The sequence below is a fragment of the Motacilla alba genome, chromosome 1, assembly GCF_015832195.1.
Source record: "Motacilla alba alba isolate MOTALB_02 chromosome 1, Motacilla_alba_V1.0_pri, whole genome shotgun sequence".
Classification (NCBI taxonomy): Eukaryota; Metazoa; Chordata; class Aves; order Passeriformes; family Motacillidae; genus Motacilla; species Motacilla alba.
In genome coordinates this window covers 110261689-110281200 of record NC_052016.1, presented here as the reverse complement: position 1 = coordinate 110281200, position 19512 = coordinate 110261689, and the positions used below count along the sequence as shown (strand labels likewise).

Sequence of the window (19512 nt, the reverse complement as noted above, 5' to 3'; positions counted from 1 at the left end):
AATAAATGGCCACTTACTGAAGCTTCATGTATAAATAGTTCTCCTTTTGGTGCCAAGGCACCTATAGAAATATAAACTGTTATGAAGGTGTTTAGCTCTGCTTCCCCAGTGGGATGACATTTCCTGTCAGGGGAGAGAGCCAGGATTTCACCAGCACTATTTGTTTAGATAGGAGCTGATGAGATACAGCAGGAAAAGTTATAGCAAGGCTTTGGAAGACTTTGCTGCTACCTGTCACCCTGTGGTGTGATTTATTGTTACAGCTTTACAGTATTGGAACAGGTTTTCAAACACGACGCTTTTTGGAAGGTTTATCAACAATAAGAAATTGAATGTGAAGATGCTTGCAAGTTAAACCAGAAATTCTGAATCCATTTACCTGTCCAGGGTGAAAATACTCCATTTTAGACTGAGTTCTGTATTTTCATGCTTGTATTTTACAGGAAGTGTTCTGTTAGAATACTGAGTTTTGAATATAAAGTCCAATTTATACCTTAACTAACATTGATCGCACAGGATATGATTAAATACAGATATCATATTTCTGAATCATATTGAAGCATCTTAATTACCATTAACTTCAATAATAAATGAGACCCTAACACCAACAGTGGAAGAAAAGGTAGTGGTAGATACTCAAAGCAAGATAAAAAAAGATGGGTGCTCCTGCTTTCTTGGCCAGTTTACTTAGTTTGGATTCACAATCCCCACATGAGAACTCATCCTGCTGGGCCAGAGCTCCCACTGCTCCTCACAGCCAAGGGCAGGACAGGCTGTGTAACAGCCAATTCTTCCTTTCCTGTCTCAGTCAGATTTTTTTCCTGAATTTTGCCATATTTTGATATAAACTGTGCTCTGTTTACAGAGAACTTTCCTGAAATAATCAAACCTAGGCTGACTTGGCTCTTAAGAAGATTTAGAAAACAAACATACACAATGACCTTGAACACATATTGTGGCTTTCTCCCTTGGAAAGGAATCAGAGCATATTGTCTCTGCAGTAATTAAACTGGTGAAGGAGTGGATATTATTAAGCAGAAACTAATACAGCATGTGTGAGTTCTAGAAGTGTTTGAGAAATAAAGTAAATGATTGGTGCTGATAACTACATTTCTTTAGGTAATTGAGTGTTGCTTTGTTTCTCAGCTGCATGAATACTCTATAGGAGACAGACATTATGGAAGGTCTTGGCCCAGGTTCTATGGGCTATACTCAACCAAACTGCAAAAGATCTTGTTATAGGAATAGAATAAAAATGCTAGCAGTGAACTTGTCATTTCAATTTTCTCATCTTGTTAAGTTTTGCCATTAAACTCATGATTTTTTCACAGCAGTTTTAGACAAATGCTACTTTTGTTAACAGTGCATAATCACTGCTAGCATTTTTAATAAAAATAAAATAAAATAAAAAATATTTTATAATATTGCACATAAAATACAGTGCATTTTCCACTGTATTTTAAAGCCTTGACATAGGAGGTGAGGGGAATGTGGATCTTACTCAAAGGGGTGGTGGAGTCAGATAGGAATATCTATTTTTGAAGGTCAGTGGAGCAGACATGTTAACATGAAAAGAAATGGAGGGTGAGAATTACAGAAGATAACTCTTCTTCACTCAGAGCATTCCCATGCTTGTGTTTTTTAACCCTTATTGTACATCTAAGTGACTCTTCAGGCTTCCTTCCGTAAAACTGAAGGCTTTAGTTTAACCTCAGCTGTGTGTTGCACATGGAGTGAGTGACACAGGGAGCGGTGAGGTCATAAACAGCAAACATCTGAGGCTGGAAGAGAAAACTGACAACAATTTATGGAGCACAAGGTCTCCAAAATGTGGGCAAAGCTTGCACCACTTGTTCTACAAGAGGAATGGTATTGCACATGACTTGAAATGGTATTTTTACACAGTTTCTGCTATGTACTAAGTACTGCAGGGTTCAGGGAGTGCTTGTTTCCCCTGATTACTCAGATTAGCTAGGAAAACTGTCAAAGGAAACAATACAAGCTCATGGCATCCTTTACTACTGATACATTTTTGTGCATCCTTCCAAACAGCTTTTGTATCAATTTATTCTCCTGCTGTGCTTTGCTACTGTTTCAGGATGTTAGATCATTAAACCACGCGTCAGGCAGTACGTACAGTTCCTGGGGATGAATTACTAGCTGGGATTTGAAATGATCTAGCAAAAAATAGTAAAATATTATTAGTATTATCTTGGAATAATTAATAGTGTATTGGCTAAAATGTGAGAAAAGATAATACAAGTGTACCAAGCCAAGAAATGTAGTTATCAATTCCTTTTTCCTATATCTGGTTATCTTAGGAAAGTCCTTAAAGATCAGATAGGAAGAAAATGACAGTTTTCTACAATACCTTGTTTGTTTGCTAGTTGACATTGCAGTCTTCTTCCTGATTAGCATGTAGTCCATTAGTCAACAGAGAAAAAAAAAAAAGAGGGGTTTACTGGCCAATAATATTTGACAAGTAATGTTGGAATTTTAAAAATTAGGTTAAATATTAAGAATTGACTGTTCACAGTTAATGCACATTTTCAAAAATGAAGGCTAATAAATCTAAATCATGATTGAACTCTAAAAAGCTCATCACAAGAGGACATTCACAAAGTAATCAAAAATGAAAAAATAATTTCAACATGAAAATATTTATAGTAAAATACATATTAATCTCTACATGTACGTGATGCCAGCTTTATAAAATACACAACAGGCTGGAACAATAATAAACTCAGGTCTGGAAATATGCTCCTTCAAAGTATTACCCAGTCTAGAGTAGAAATGGTCTTAAATACCTGCTCTACTCACCTAGAAGCAATAGTACAGCTGAGGAAGCACCAAGGGCTGAAATACTGTGGTCCATTGGGAAATTAGCTGAGGTGCTCACTTGTGTAATTGCTGTTATTTAACTGGCATTTTTACAGTGTCAGCAAAATAGCCATGCAGCACTACCCTAATTCAAATATAAACTGACAAAAAAACCCTTCTGGTCTTGCAACTGTGAGGTTATGAAAAGTTAAATTTCAACTCATGTTGATCTTGCATGGAGCTTTTGGAGTCCATAACTGACTATCATAGCTCTTCTCCAGAGCTGCAGAAGTACATGATGATCTTCCTCTCCAAGTGTCTAGCGACTGTGAAACTCTCAAAGGAATTAGATGATAAAAATGGTTCTTCTACTTTTTTGTCATCTAAAATATGAAAGATTTGGAGTTGCCTTTAATTCTCCAGTCAGTTATTTTCTAGTAATTACCTGGCATTGTAAAATCTTACACATTCTAATCCTCATTCCTCTCCACCGAGCATCTTCTATTCTTTTTAGAATGTTGTTAGACATTTTAGACAACCACCAACAAAATAACCTCTCTCTTCATGACTCCACCCCTTTTTCCACTGGGATTGCCTTTAGTATAAAAACATCATTTCCCGTTTTTCAAATAACTGATCTGTGCTTGTGTTCAAGAGATTGCTATTGCAGCAGGAAGGTCACTGGTTTCCTTTTGTGCAGAATGCTCCTGGTTCAACAGAGGAGGAGAAAGAGAAGAAACTGTTCCCAGGAGCTAAGAAACTTCCAGGTCCTGCTGTCAACTTGTCAGAGATTCAGAACATAAAGAGTGAGCTGAAATATGTCCCCAAAGCTGAACAGTAGCTGGAAGAAACAGGTGAGTAGAAGAGCGGTTCTCTGCATGGCTCTAGGAGAAGCAGGCTGATCCAGAAGGCTCTCTCAGTAAAATAATGAAATGGCTTTTCAATTACTTCAGTGGACCTGGAGTCGCACCCCATAATTCAAAGAAAAAATATTAGAGGTCATAATTGGGATTTGCTGTTATTTCAAACATGGATCATGTTGGAGATTATATCCAATGATATATGGCACCCACCAACCAGCCTTAACTAGTCTATTCAGCATCCTAAGAATTCAGTGTATTTGGAATATCAAAGCCACCTTAAAAATAACATATTTTTTCATAAGCACAAGTGCCAGTTTTGCAAAGTACAGAACTTGTATTTTTACAATGTAACTACAAATGAATGTTTTACAATGCAAATAAATTTATTGCAGTGATGGGCAAGTAGGTCAGTATTTTTGAAAAGCTCCTTTGGAACATTATTTATTTGATATTAATTTATTTATGTAATTCAAAGTTGTCGTACTAATGGTTCCATGTATTTGATCACACAAACGTAGCCAGTGCCATTTGTGGCACTCTAGGACTTGCTGCAGTCTAGCACAGGAAGGACATGGACCTGTTGGAGTGAATCCAGAGGAGGGTCACAAAGGTGAAGGGAGGCCAGGAGCATCTCTATGAAAGAGTGAGGTTCTTCTGCCAGGAGAAGAGGAGGCTCTGGGCAGACCTCACTGTGGCCTTTCAGTACTCAAAGAGGGCTTATAGAAAAGATGGGGACAGAATTTCTAGTAGGTCTTCTTGTCATAGGGTAATGAGTAATGGCTTTAAACTTGAGGGCATTTGATTCAGACTAGGTAGATCAGGCTGGAGGAGGCTCTGAGCATCCTGGTCTAGTGAAAGATGACTCTGCTTATTGCAGAGGGGTTGGACTAGATGACCTTTAAAGATCCTTTCCAGCCCAAGCTACTCTATGATTCTGTGATCATTTTATTTAAAAGGAAATATCCAGTGCTTCAGTGCCAATTTTAGAAAAATTTATATCTGGTTTCAAACAAGACCCATAAGCCTTTGTTGTTCTACATTCTGAACCTTATAGAAATCAGTGATATTTTCTGTCCATGAAATTATCCTCTGATTTCCTTTGAAATGCCTGAGTCAGTAAAGATGTGTCAGGCACTTACAATGAAAACTCAGATGTACAGAGAAGTTTCAATTCCAAAAAATCCCCACCCTGGCTACAGTAAGAAAAAGATAGTTGTGTCACATAATATTTACCTGAATTGCTAGTTGTGCATACTGACTGATAAATCCTTTTTATCCTGAAGAGAGGCAGAGGAGTTGAGCAGGAGAAAATCATCTGGAATTTACTGCACAGAAACATAAATGAACAACAGAGGAAAACAGAAAGCCATGCAAGGGGGCTCTGGGAATGCAGAAGTGCTAAGAACCAGGAAACTTAAAGAAATTGTGTATAATTTGAGTGCATTACCCCAGTGCACTCTGCATCATTAGCATCATTATTTTTTATGTACAGCATAAATATGCCATTTGGAAGGAAAGAGCGCTGAGTTTTTTCTTGCTTTTACCCTGCTGTGTCATAATGTTCCTGATATTTTAAAGATGCAACAGAGTCTTTCTCTTCAGGAAACTTGGGGGGAAAACATACCATTTTGTAAAATGTAACATTTTAGTCATTTCACTAAAGCACTGCCCAGAGAAATATGAATTTTTAATGTGAGGCTTTAAAGAGGTTTTTTCCTGTAAGAGATATTCCAACATAAATTTAGCCCCATATTTATTCTCAGATTATTGCTATTTTTAACATTTAAAAGTTTTTTAGTAATTGACTTACTGAGAATCTGACAGAAACATTTCGGGCATGCTCAGATGTTCACTCTAAAGTTTTCTACAGAAACATCAGCAAAGTAAAGGGCATCTTGAAACAGTGAGGTTATTAAGAAGTAATTTCTGTCTCTGTCCTTCTTTTGATGTATTGGTTATCAGGTTTTGACAGGGATACAGATTTCTAGATTTTGGGTAGTGCAGTCACAGGTCATACCTGAAAACTGAGTTTCCACGGGAGTTGCAGGTACAGGAATTGCTGGAGCCTGTGAGTTTGGATGTTGTGCAGAGCTAAGCATGTGCCTGAATTCCACATAAAATTGAGATGTAAATTAATCAGGTGCCACATCCAGCAGCCTTGACTGATACTAAATCTAAGGACTGTCCCCTGTAAGAGGAAATTCATCAGATCTGGTGCTTAAGTTGTGGCCTGCAGCCTTGTATAAAATGTGATATTGTCAGAGAGCTGTTTTATGACTGATCAGGCAAATCCAGAGAAGATTATCTCAGCCTGCAAGAAATTCACAATCACATTTACCTGACACTTTGCTCCATCTACAAGAAGGAGTTAGAGATCATCCTTTGGATGTGATGAACTCAAAAGAATGGTGAACTGACTGGTCAATAGAATATGCCTGTGCAGAGTGTGTACTGATAGATGAGGGTGTTCTTTGGTTTTCACAGTTTGGAAATAAATCCTCTCTTACATCAGTACTATAATCTTCTCAGATATTCACTATTGAGGGATTTCCCTTTGACATTATTTTTGTCTTGTGGCACTCTGTAGGAAACTCTGTTTCTACTTGAAATGGTTAGAATAACTCCAAATACTCGATAATTTCTGTGATCATACAATAAAAAATATCACAAATACACTTTAATGTGCCACAAATATCAAAGTTTTACAACCATGGCAGTTATTTCCAACTTTACCTCCTGTATTGTCATATTTCATGGTTAGTTTTAGTAAATTGCAAGCTAGCATGATTAATTTTGTATTACTTTTGATCCATGTTTTTTTGCTCAGTTTAGCATGCAAACCCAGCAGCAAAAATAAGAAACCTACAAAACATTAGGTTGGTTCATTATTTGCAAACCCATTCCTATGTAATTTTCACTTCAGAGTAACTTCTGTTAAATATCTTTGGTCTTGCTCTTTGCCAAATTAAGAAACATGAATAGACTTGCTAAGATCATAGTAGTGAGTATAACAGCTTGTGGGAGGAATGTAATTAGGGAGGCATCATGAAGCTGGATCCACTGAAGGTCATCACGTGCTCCTCAGTTAAGATATTACTGCAGTCATCCCTTATGGGGATCTGGTCTATCATCTATAATTAGCTAATTAGCATAATCTGTCGTAAAGATTTTTTTCTTCCATACCTGTAGATGATGTGTTACATGCAGCTAGTTTTAATATACAATGTGAGTTATGATTCATTTCCCTTTTCTCCATCTACAATTTTTTTTCTGCTCCCTTCACACCTGGACATAACTACATGCACAAGCGTCAAGCATATGCAAAATGAAATGGTAGCAAAATATCATATACTAAAAATATGTGCCCTGTTGAATAAGTAATGGTGGGAAGCATTTAGTTTGTGACAAATGGAGCCTGCCGTGGCTGAGATTTATTGCCAGTTGTTGTGATATCTCATGTGATAACTAGTATGGTGATTGTACTTGAAAATGGGCCTGAGCACAAACTGCATTTCACCTGAGAATATAGATAAAGGCAGCAAGTTACTTCTGCAAGTCATGCTCATTCTTCATTCTGCATCTCTTCACCTTTTGTGTCCTGAAGTTTGGAGGGCTGTGTAAGAAATCTTTTTATGGTGAAGGGCTGGATTTTGGTTTCAGAGGACCTAAACCCTCAGCTAAAGTGGTCTAGTCCTTTCCTCTTGAAGAAGATGTTCTTAGTGGAAGAACTTCTCAAAAGGCAAAAAGGGGCATTTACTGTCATGAAGTTACAAAACAGTCTGTCATGGACAGAGGGGCAGCACTCCCAGCACTGTATTCTGGTTGTGTTTGGAGAAAGGGATTGTCAGGATCCCCATCACAATGTTCATGAGGTGGTTTCTCACCATCTGATGCAGTACTCGCAGACAAATCATCTTTACCTGGAGCTCTACTGGGGAAGGCAGTTTAAATGCAGAAGGTAGTTCTGTTCTCAGGTTACAGAAGCAAAGGAACTGCATTTTGAAGGCTGAAGAACTAGCAAAAGCTTCCTAGGGCAGCTTAGCCTTTGCACTATGCAGAGAATTCTGCCCCACATAAAATGAGAAATCTCGTCAGCAGAGCAGCCTCTGAGATTGGCATCACTTGGGGAAAAAAGAAAGGGGGAAAAAACAGACCTAACAGAAGTCCCTTAGGGAATCAAGGTCTTATATCCATACACACAAGATGTTCCTTGGTGTTGCTATTAGTTATTTACGTTAAAAAATTTGTCGATCACCTCAGCCTAAAAATGCCCATTATAACTTTGCCCATTAAAGATTCAATTACACTTTCCTGCTGTATATTGCACTAAAGCTGCCCCTCAGTTAGCAGCAGCCATTTACCTCTCCTGGTGTCCCTGCTCTGACACACAGGTTAGTGTTGGCATCTTATCCCTGTGCTCACGCGGATCAGAGGGGCACAGTTCAACTGCAGTACAGTTACAAGCAAGGTTATTGCTTTTTCCTCCAGAAACACAACAGTGCTTTGCTAGCAGAGGAACTCTGACCTGCTGTGAGAGCTTGAAAGAACACTGCAGTTTTAGGAATGTGTGTTCATTTAATTGAGTCCCAGCAGCCAAAGCTTCTGTGAGAGAAGGGAACCCTGCATCCAGAGGATGCCAAGGTAGGTCAGGAGATAAGATCTCTTGGAGTGGGAACCATGGGATGAAGAAGGAGGGTGTGCATCAAGAATTTCTTCAGGACCCTCCTGCCAAAGGCAGAGGGGTCATAGGGAGATCTCCTCGGTGTGCTTAAGTTCCTAAAGGCAGGGTGCAGAGAGGACAGAGCCAGGCTCTTCTTGGTGGTACCCAGTGACCGGGCATCCCCCAGCATACTCACTGTGTGGCCTGTGTTAATTTCAAAGTGTTTCTTGTCTTCTTCTGTCTATCTATGGTTTCCTACAATCCTGCTGGTTTTAATTCAGAACTCCCAGACCAGCAGCACTCGAGGATTTCATGGCAAGCCATCATGGCAAGTTTTTTCAGGTCCCTCCTTCTTGTAAAATTGTCCTAAGAAACTAGGTAGTTGAAGGCTTGTAGGATTTTTTAATAGCATATTTAAAGTTCTTTTGGTTTGCCTTCCAGGTTTTTTGAGTCTAATTAAGACGTGCTTTCAGACTTTAAAACAGAAGAGCTAGAAATTTCTTTTCAAAGAGAAAAATTGAATGTCCAGGACATTATTTAGTATCAGAGGAATTTTTGTAATACTGTTACCTCCTCAGGAAAAAAACAAACAAACAAACAAAAAAACCCAAAAAACCAAAACAAACCCACAAACAAACAAACAAAAAACCCCCACCAAACCCAAAACATTATTCATGGTTTTGTGGTTTTGCTTCCCAGAGTTTCTCTGATCAGAAGAAAAAATTCAGTTGTCACAGTTCAACCCCAGCCGGCCACCAAGTGCCACATAGGCACTCACTCACCCCCACACCAGTGTTGGGAAGAAGAAAATTGGAAGGGTAAAAGTGAGGAACTTGTGGGTTGAGATAAAACAGATTAATAGGTAAAGCAAGAGTCATGCAAGCAAGCAAAACAAAACAAGGAGTTCATTCACAGTTTCCCAAGGGCAGGCAGGAGTTCAGCCATCTCCTGGAGAGCAGGGCCCCATTGCACGTATCAGTGACTTGGGAAGACAAACACCAGCACTCCAAACATCTCCTCTTCCTCCTTTTTCCCCCCACTATAAACTGATCATGATGCCACATGGTCTGGAATATCCCTTTGGATAGTTGGGGTCACCTGTCCCGGCTGTGTCACCTCCCAGCCTCCCGCACACACCCAGCCCCCTTGTATGAAAAGCAGAAAAGGCCTTGGCTCTGTGCAAGCCCTGCTCAGCAATATCAAAAAACATCTCTGCATTATCAGCCCTGTGTTCAGCATAAATCCAAAATTTAGCCCCATACCAGCCACTGTGAAGAAAATTAACTCCTCCCCAGCCAAACCAGCCCAATTTCCTCTAATGTGGTTTGCAGCTGTCCATCCTGGATTGAGCCTCTACCCCCAGCACACATCAGTCCTTTGCAAGTCAAGGAGAGATTTCCTTCTCATTCTCTAGCTGAATTGTGGAAGAGGAGGGGGAGAACAGACTGGAGAGAGTCTGCTTTCTAGAGGCCTAAGAAAGCTTGAAGGTGTGTGTTAGGAGGTTAATTTTGCCAAGTAAAGAAGAGGGCGTATTCTTATAAATCACAAATGCTTCAACCTAAACTAGTTAGGAAAAGATTCTGCTTTGTGGTTTTGGAAACTGACTAATAACTTCAAAACAAACACTGAAGAATCAGAAAACATTTTGTTTCAAAGCAAACTACAAGAATGGATGCTTGTATTTTTTCAAAACAAAAAATATGAAAAAATTAAAGTCTTTTATTTCCAAACTGTTTATTCAAGCAGAGCTTTTTAAAATTATTATTACTGGAAGAGACAAGCATAAAGTAATAACTTAAAGAAGTCTGTCCTAATTTTTAGAAGATGAGCATGTTATTTACTGCTCTATCTACATCATACACAAGAGAGTTTGCAGACATGAGGAGATGAACAGGCCTCTACACAGAGACCAGAGAAATGTCTTATTGAGCCTCTCCCTTTCAGACATTAATGCTCTCAAAGCAGCAAAATACTCCAATGCTAGCAATGTGGAGCCACAAATCTCTGCTCTGTTCTCAAGTGAGAACCATTTCTGGAAGGAAGGGCCAAGAGTTTTGTTTGAAAATTTTCATAGGTCACTGCTATTTAATAACTGCTTCCCTGTGGTCATTCTGTTGGTTGTTTAGTCCTGAATATTTGTTAGACTCTTTTATAAAATAACCCCTCTTTTTGATTGGTGCTGTTCATGACAGATTTTCATAAAAAAACTTTACACTCAGTTGCCTGAGTGAGATGCAATTTCTGGGGTGACATTGCTCAGAAGAAACTCAGAAAGGCAGGAGGTCTCGTGGGATACCAGATGCTGAGGGATCAGTGAAGTGTGAAGAAGGAATACAGTCAGCAGGCTTTTTCTTGCTTATGTCTGCTAGATGTGTTAAGAGTTAGCCCATGAACTGCAGCATCTAACAACAGGTACTACTGGAATGTACTCCTCTTGGAAATCTCAGAGCAGGATATCAAGGATCCCTAAAACTTCAGTTATCCGCTGTGTGAACAGGTCCAAGGATTTAGCTGAAGGTCCTGTGACTTGAAAGACACCTATCCCAAGTTATATGCATATAAATCCATGCAGAACTAGTTGTAACCAGGGAACTGTGGACATTAGAAACTGGAGAGCGGGAACAAGATCCTACTGATCACTGCTAGAGAGGTATGAGTGAGATGAGAGCAGTGCTGTTTGTCTCTTCCTGGGAACTGTCCTGCCAGTGTGAGGTATGCCTGGAGCAATCAGACACTGTAATGACAGAAATCATCTGAAACACACACACAAAAAAACCCCCAATTCCAGTCATTCCCACCTTATACAGTTCAAAATGTGTTCAGCACAAGGTTTTCAAGTGCTACATCAGAGTGAAAAGGCTAACTGCTTTGGAATACATGAAGTGTGACTTCCCACATTAGTAACAGCTCAGATAGTTTTATCAAATCTACATAAATTGTAGCCAATTAAGTTGACAGTATGATCTGAAATATCTCAGCTCTGATGTGATAATCAAACGAATTTTCTTCTAAATTTAGTGCCTCATCATTTTGTTTTATAGATTTTATTCATTTCATTTGATAGAAGACTACCTAATTATGTTCTCACAGCCTTGTGCTTAAAACCACATAAATTTCTGCATTACAGTACTTTGTCATCTCTTGCAGAACTGGCTCGATGTGGCATGAGCCTTGTCACCCCTGTCCAGGAGCTGGCCATCTACAAGTGTCCCCAGCCCTGCTTTGTACTCAGGACTACACCTGCTTCAGCCACCAGATTGCTCCTGGTGTGCCTTCTTTTAAAAAAATGCAGCTCTTTTAGTGCCAAGGCCACCTCTGCTTCACACTTGTTTGCAAATTCCTTCAGCAAATAACATTTTGTCGGGTTTGAGCTCACTGTGTGTAGGTAGAACATCGTGTGTAGGTAGAGCTCACCACGACACTGATCCCAAGATCCATGGCCCCACTGCCAACACTACAGAGGAAATGCTAAGCTTCCAGTGTAGTTTGGTTTTGCTGACCCTATCTGCTGCTGGTTTAATCTCCTAATTTCCCTTTGATTTGTCAAAGGTGTCTCAAATACGCTGTATTTCCGTGTGAACAAAGGACACAGCATAAATGAGCATTTCCCTGCAGAAATATGTAGTTTTACTCTCAGCGTTGGTCATAATTTATTTTTCAAATTTGATTTGCCATGGGTTGTAGCTCGCTGAAGGGCGACTCGGCTGAACTGACCTTTACTTCAACTTGGGAACAAGTATAATGCCTGGTTTTTTGTCCTGCCATTTGCTGCTTGTATCAGTATTTGCTTCTGACTGCAATTGACCGAGCTTCGTGTACGGACACGGGTTCCATCAAGGCCGAATAAAGCCCTCAGCCTTGCTCTTCAGAACTCACTCCCCCACCTTGGTAAAGTTGATGCGGCATTGCTTTTAATTTAACAATTCAGTTACTCAACAGCTAAAAGAAATAAACCGAGTCCTTCAGCTTTTAGCTCTCCCGGCTCTTTGTTCTCATTTATTGCCTTGGAGCGCACCTTGTCCTAAAATTGCTGTCGCTCCCGTGAATCCGCAGCGCCTTTCAGGGCTCGGCAGAGCCATCTCGCAGCAATAAAGGCGGCGGCCGGGGATGCTCCCAGTGCTCTCACCGAGGAGACATCAAAGAACAAAAAGCTTCCCCCAAAGGCCAAACTGCTCCCGTTCTGAGGGAAGGATGATGGCAATAGCTGGATGTTGCCGTTTCAGAGCTTTGAAACGTGCTGCCTTTGTGCGCAAGATGAAACCGACGTGAAGTATCTGCTGAAATGGAAGAAAATGCATATGCAAAGACTTGAAACCAAATATTTGAGCTAAACCAGACAGAATACAGGGAAAAGAACACCTTCGGTTTTTCTGTGTTTACAAATGACGCTGCTCTTGAGTGCAGTAGCCTTCCCAAAGATTGTAAAAGATGGGATACAGTATGTCCTCTGCTAAAAATTAATGAAGGATCTCAGACCTCCATTAAATACCTAATGCAGGATATCAAACCTTTTAATTTTGGATCTCTCCATTTCCTTGGTTTTGTCTGAAAATATTTGGATTGATCAGTCTCTTCAGGCTTTGAATAGAAGCATTTATTTTTGAAAAATATGTAATATTTCTCTCTTTTAGTTCTGAAGAAAAGAAGAGCTCTCTCTGTGAAGACGAGGCATACTTTCAGTTTTTCAGTCCATTTTGCTGAAAGTAAAGTGAGTCCAGATGGGTATATCACACATGTACCCTTTTTTAGTTTAAGCCCTTCATTAAAAAAGAAACGAATAATGTAGTAGTGCATCTCTTTCTGCTTTTTATATGCTTCTAAATTTTTTCTTCTGGAGGAGAATCTATATGCTATCACATATGTGAATAATTACTCTGAGGCAAATTAATTCTGCAGCTAAGTGTTGTTTGTCTCCAGTTACTACAGTTTAACACATTACTGGACAACACCCGAGCCACTGCCATGCTCATGGACGCTTCAAAGTCTGTCACAAACCACATTTGTGTTATGCCTTATATGTGTAGAGAACAAGAACCTGGCCAAACCTGTGTTAAACCTGGCCACAGAACACCACAGCTCACTTGACAAGCAGTCATGGGCCGTGTCCAAGTGTGAAGTTATCTGCAGTTGGGTTGAAATTAAGAACTCCTGTTTCCCTAAGGCAGGATGACAAACAGGGTGATCAGCTTCAATGCCTTGCTTTGATAGACACCACAGAGGTGAGTGGAGGCTGGCTCTCAGAGAAGCTTGTGCTGACCTGTGGCTAAAAGCCTCATTTTTGAGCTAAAGATTGACCATCCTTCAGCAAAGTCAGTCCTTGGGGCTCCATCTCCAGTGAGATTTTTGGCATCTTAACCATTTTCATCAAGGCAAGCCCATGGTATGAAAATCATATGCAATGGCAGAAGAATACCTTCAGCCAATGGAGCCTTCATTCACATCCCTCAGCAGTGTCTGGAGTTTTATGAGCAGCACAGGGACCAGATCCATGTTGGGCAGAATGATGCAGGCAGCTCCAGCCAGCCATCCAGGATGGCAGAAAACACCTTGCACTGCTGTTGCTGAAGAAGGAATAACTTAAAGAAGTCTGTCCTAATTTTTAGAAGATGAGCATGTTATTTACTGCTCTATCTACGCCATTCACAAGAGAGTTTGGACATGTGGAGATGAACAGGCCTCTACGCAGAGACCAGAGAAATGTCTTCATTGAGCCTCTCCCTGCCTCAGGGAGACACTTCATCCCCGTGTCTGCAGCGCTGTCTTTGCCATGGAGGTGATCCTCTTGCATGATCTACCAGAGGGAACAGCTGCCTGAACTCCAGCCTCTGGAAAACTTACTGCCTCGCTGGCTCCATCACTAAAGAGGGGAGCTGAAGTGCCTCAGACCCTGAAAGCTGGCAGGCAGGAGTGGAGAGCAGCTGGCCCACATTATGGCACCGCCTTCTGCCTCAGTTGTTGTATCCCAAGGGATGGATGAAGGCCAGAATTGTCTTCCCCTGCCAGGGTGCTCTAGCATTACTCAGGGCTAAGTCCTGGCTCCTCCCAACAGGAAACTGGCTGTAAAGAGATGTACAAGGTTACAGAGAAAGGAAAATGGAGGTAGAGAGCCCTGTCTCACCCATAGTCCTTAGTGCTTCTGATCCCACAGGTCCCTTCAGAAATTTTCTGCCCTGCAGAAGCCCACACTTCTGCCATCTTGAGAAGATGGTTTTGTGTGTGCTGTCATGAGCCCTTGAGACATTTCTGCAAGCAGCATGGTGAAGCTTGTGTGGAAAGCTGTTTAGACATAGCTAACAGAAAAAAAATTGAAAACAATCAGATGTTTTCCCCTGGAGCTTCAGCAATGTGCTCAGTAAAGCCAGGAGACATTTCCCGTCACCCTGAATAAACAGTGTGAACTGTCTCCTCCAGATATGCTCCATATTTTTTAAAAAGCAAGTAGAAAATTTTGCAAACATGCAAGGGAAGGGATGTGCTGGTAGCCCCTCCCTTCTGCCTTGGCTCAGTGGTTATCACACATACACAGCCAGGAAGCATGAATAAACCAGGTCAGGTCTTTCTTTGCCTCAAAAGGATTAAAACCCACAATTCTTGCTTCCCTGGAGACTGCAGACTATCTTGGCAGGGGGGCCCTTTCTAGACTTCAAGCTAAAGCTCACCTTCTGTGCAGAAATGAATTAATCTGTAGATAAGTCAGCCTGATGGCAGCTTAGCAATGTGGAGCTCAACTGGCACGAAGGAAACTTGCTTCCATGTGCCTTAGCCTGTGGATTGCTGTGTACTATGTCTAAAGGCTAATTTGTGTAGCAGCAGTCTCCTCAAGCTATGATTTGAAAGAAACCAGGGCGGCTGCTGCTGTGTTTTTGTACAGTCTGATGCAGTTATGTAGGTGCTGAGGAGGACAGTCTCTGTGGAAAGCCACCAAGCTTCTGGGTGCTGCTCAGGTTTACTCATCTCCCTGATACTCAGATGAGCAGGGTTATTTAAACTCAGGTCACTTTAGATGGGCATGAGCACAGTTTGAGGTTATGGTGTAGCTGGTTCATGGTTTTGAGGAGGACTATTTTGGATTTAAGTACCTGCATCCCATTTGCACCTGAGGCATCCAGACTGCTGGGACTGTCCTCCAGTGGTAATGAGCTCAACCCCAAGGTCACTCAGTGGGAACTGTGCTCATAAATCACTTAAGTGCGTGTCAAAATCACGCTCCAAATCTGAATCTTCAAATTGCATATTGCTCACTGCTGAGAGTGAATGGGGCTCTGTGTCTCTGCAGTCAGATCCAGCAGCTGTGCTGGTACAGCTGTGTGAGTGCTCCAGCAGGAGCTGCTGCACACCTTCTGAGAGGAGCCTTTCTGCCGAGCTGAGCAAAAGAAATATTTCCACAGAAACTGTAGATCATGGCCATGCAAATGCAAAACCAAAATATAATTGGTCTCTGGTGCCTGTGTTTTAACAGCAGGTGATTCCTCTCAGCTTTCCCTTCTATTTCTCTGTGGAAGCATATTCTTTTCCTTTTCAATTTGTATAGTCAAAAAACAATTTTCTATTTTGAAACATGGAGCCATGAGAAAGTTCTCCCATATGTCTTCCAGTCAATCCTAATAACTCATTTCTAAATGCTCACCTGTAACAGATTGCAAATCAAGCATTAACACGACAGGCAACATGTTGTAACACTTTCATTTATGTTTTGGAGAAACCTGTCTATTCCTTGGAAAAAGATGGACTTACCTTTCAAACCCTAATAAATGACAAAATTCTATAAATGCAACATATAACTATATCTATACATATATATATATACACACACTGGTTATATATATATAGATATAGATATATATATATATATATATATATGTACACTGGTTACTGATATGAAAACATGTGTACTGTAGATTTAGGTATCAAATATTAAACTACTTGTCCATAGACAAACTGCCCCACTACCTGCAGTAGCTTTGAAGAAATGAGATAATGTGAAGAACTGAGCATATCCTGTACAGACCAGATGTCAGAATGCACAGTTTTCTGATGCAGTCAGTAACATGTCAAGTTAAATTAACAGCCTGTATATGATGTCTTGGCTTCATGCTTTTCCATCTCTCAGGCGATCCTCTGGGTTAGGTGCAAGACGGCTGTCAAATCTCCCAAGCTGATTAAGAACTCTCACTTTTCCATGGCAAAGGAGCCATAAAATCTAGAATGAGACTTAAATATGCAGAAGAGGCTGCAGAGAATGTGGGTTATATAAAAACTATGTTGGTTTTGAGTTGGCAGTCATTTTCTTACCACCCTTTCCTTTTCCTCCCATTTGCTATATTTTTCAATATATTTCGCTTCATACAAAATGCTAAGAATTTCAGGAAAAGTCTTTTCAAAATGCACAGAGACCACTAAGTCTCGATTTAAATGTATTGAAAATAAAACCACAGCCATCTTCTGTCCCATCTGTGAGTGTATTTGCAGGGATGTGACCATTGTCTTAGGCCCTCTTTTCATTGCACGTGCCAGAGTTATGTTGAAAGAAAACAGGTGGATGATTAGTACCACAATTAATCATAGTTCAGTCGTGCTGTGATATTATCTGTAGGCATATCAGACATACACTATATTTACATGGAACAACACTCACTCACACATTATGAATTCTGTGAGAAGAAGCCATATGACCAGGAGAAAGTGGCATTTTTAGAAACTGTAACTAGCACAGAGAGTCAAATGTGGGTTATTTGCAGTACAGACTGGGTAAGGCGGCAGCAGAGGCAGAATTCATGATCAATAAATTGGGCATTGCTACTCAAACAGAGATAGCTGGGATTTCTTTTGTCTTTCTTGGAGAGGAGCCTCTTCTCAGTGGCTTCAAGATCACAGAGCTTGCTGCTAATGCTCTGAGAGCAAAGAAATTAGACTGAGAGAGCTTAGGGATAGGGATTGCTTCAGGTTTGGCAGCACTTGGCTGGCCCCAGCCCCATGCTGCCCATCCCTGTTCCTGCAGTGCAGCTGTGCATCCACAGCAGCCTCACAGTCAAGAAGTAGTAACTTCACCTGCCTTCAGAGCCCAGCAAGGACCACCAAATGTCACTTCAGCTGACTGGCATCTCTGGGCACATCTTCTCTTTCAGTAGCAGAACAGCACACAACACTGTGTGTTACTCTCACAGAGCTTCAACCTGTCCAAGTGCCCACGACATCCCTGCAAAGTCCGGAAAGAGCCAAAATTACAGCAGAGCTGTGCTCCTTTCCTGAGGCTTCCAAACAAACACAGATCCTGGCCAAGCCCTCACTAGTGTTCACCTCTAGAAAGCTTCTGAAGTGGATTCTCTTTGTAACTTTAATTGCAGTTTAGTTTTAAAGTGGGGAGCACATCAGGCAGCAGCAGGGGAGCATCTGCAGGATGATCCCTCCTCCCCAGGGTGGCAGGTCAAGGGGCAGCAGCCCTCTGTTCAAAAAGGGTCGGTAGAGGTTACACTGCTGCATTTTTTCCCTTTAACTGCAATAGCAGAAGCAGGTAGGTTGTGCTGCTGCCCTTCTGTGTTTCCCTGGCTACCACAGAAATGTGGTTGTTTTACTTTCCCCAGCCTCTTCTCAGTAGTAATGTAAAGGAACAGTGTGTCCTTCAGCTGCTTCAGCAGTCTGAAGTGCTAAAAATGCAAAAGACTCTTTTCTGACAGTCTTTTCTCTTCTTGTGCTTCTGGGTTTGCCATTAATAAAGACAAATTTTTTTTCCCAAGCACTAGTTTTCAAATGAATTGTGGTTTTGTCAACTCTACTGATATAATGATTTAGTACAGAACATTGCCTAAAGGGTTAATGGTGAATCTAGTTTATTTACACTGTTGATTGTTGGTAGGATGTGGGTTTGGGAATTCTTTTTTTCTTTTCTGGTGGGGAAAAAACAGGGGAAATAACTGTTACAGTGAGATAAATCCCAGTCAAAACATATCAGTAAATACTGCGTCGTGGCAGTAACTCTTCAGGGAAACTAGAGGGCAAGCTTCTAAAGTACTTGGAGCTCTGTAAACCTGCAATTAGGTATCTCCTCAGCTTCCCAAAGAAACGCTAAGTGCCTCACTCCTAGGGGCTTGCAAGTTTAATCAGCTAAATGCTTTCAAAATACTGCCCTGGGAGGGCTCAGGAAGCCTGCTGCATAAAAATAATAGTCATTGCTGTGTGTCAGCAGTCAAGCAGCTCCTATTCTAAGTCTGCTGATTATGATACCCAATATAACTGAGCTGTCTTTTGCCTATGCCTCCATTTGTCTCAAATTTTCATGCCATGAATTGTGTCTTGTAGTGTACAAGAAATCACTGTGGGCCAAATGGGGTTTTATTATTATTGTTATCATTATTGTTGTATGTGTGAGTACTGCTGAGCATCTACGTGGGGCTTGGCTTCTGACCCATTCATAAAAATAATTTTTTGCTTCCTATGGGTCAGTCTTTGGGCGAAACTGAGTGTACAGCTCATTTTTAGAGCTTGTAGTTGTCAAAATCTTGAAGGCCAGCATTAAAGTGTTTGGCATCACACGCCTGAATGAAGGTGCAGATAATGCAGCAGGAGGCTGAGATGAGGCAGAGGCTGTGGAACCAGTTTGGGAAGGCCAAGTTTATGTCATACTGCAGATTTAGGCCCTGCCCTCATCTGAACCACTGAGGTGAGGGAGCAGGAATAGCTGGGGTTAAACCATACTATTTACAGTTTCAAAAATTGGATATTTCTCCTTTGATTTGGGAAGCTATGTCCAGCAGCTTCTGAATGTTAGGACTGTCGAGCAGGGATTAGGGTTTTTGAGTCAGTCAGGTCTGAAAATTGCTGACCCTTAGAAGCTTCCAAAGTCAAAGAGCAGCTCCAGCCTCCTGTGCAGCTGCTGGGATGAAAAACTGGCCAGATCACTCATGCTCAGTGTTCCATGTTGTATCAGGAGAATTGCTGAAAGCAAAATGTTTCCATAAAAAGTTATATTTTCAAATCACAAAACTTTCCCAGTGGAGAAATGTTCCATCAGAAAAATGTTGGACCATTTTGACTCTTGGCATACTCTAAGGTACAAAAACTCATTGCATTTTAAATAAATTTCAGCAGCCTCAGCCCATGCCAACTCTCAAGCAACAAATCAAGCAAACTCGGCTTTTTCTCCAGTAATTATCCAACCTGATAATTCTCTTG

General features: G+C 40.9%; 1 protein-coding gene across 4 annotated transcripts in view; it reads left to right on the top strand.

Annotated features, from left to right (window-relative positions):
- The window catches only part of SMPX (small muscle protein X-linked), a 40931-nt gene that overhangs the window by 8994 nt on the left and 12425 nt on the right, over positions 1 to 19512 (top strand). For 2 of the 4 annotated variants that reach the window (XM_038146692.1, XM_038146722.1), the window contains exon 4: positions 3521 to 3674. In XM_038146692.1, the coding sequence (XP_038002620.1) occupies positions 3521 to 3661 (141 nt within the window). In that variant the 3' untranslated portion in view covers positions 3662 to 3674. Of the gene's footprint in view, positions 1 to 3520; positions 3675 to 11490; positions 12316 to 12974; positions 13129 to 19512 lie in introns of those variants that run through there. The other 2 variants (XM_038146702.1, XM_038146713.1) reach the window with 2 other exon arrangements.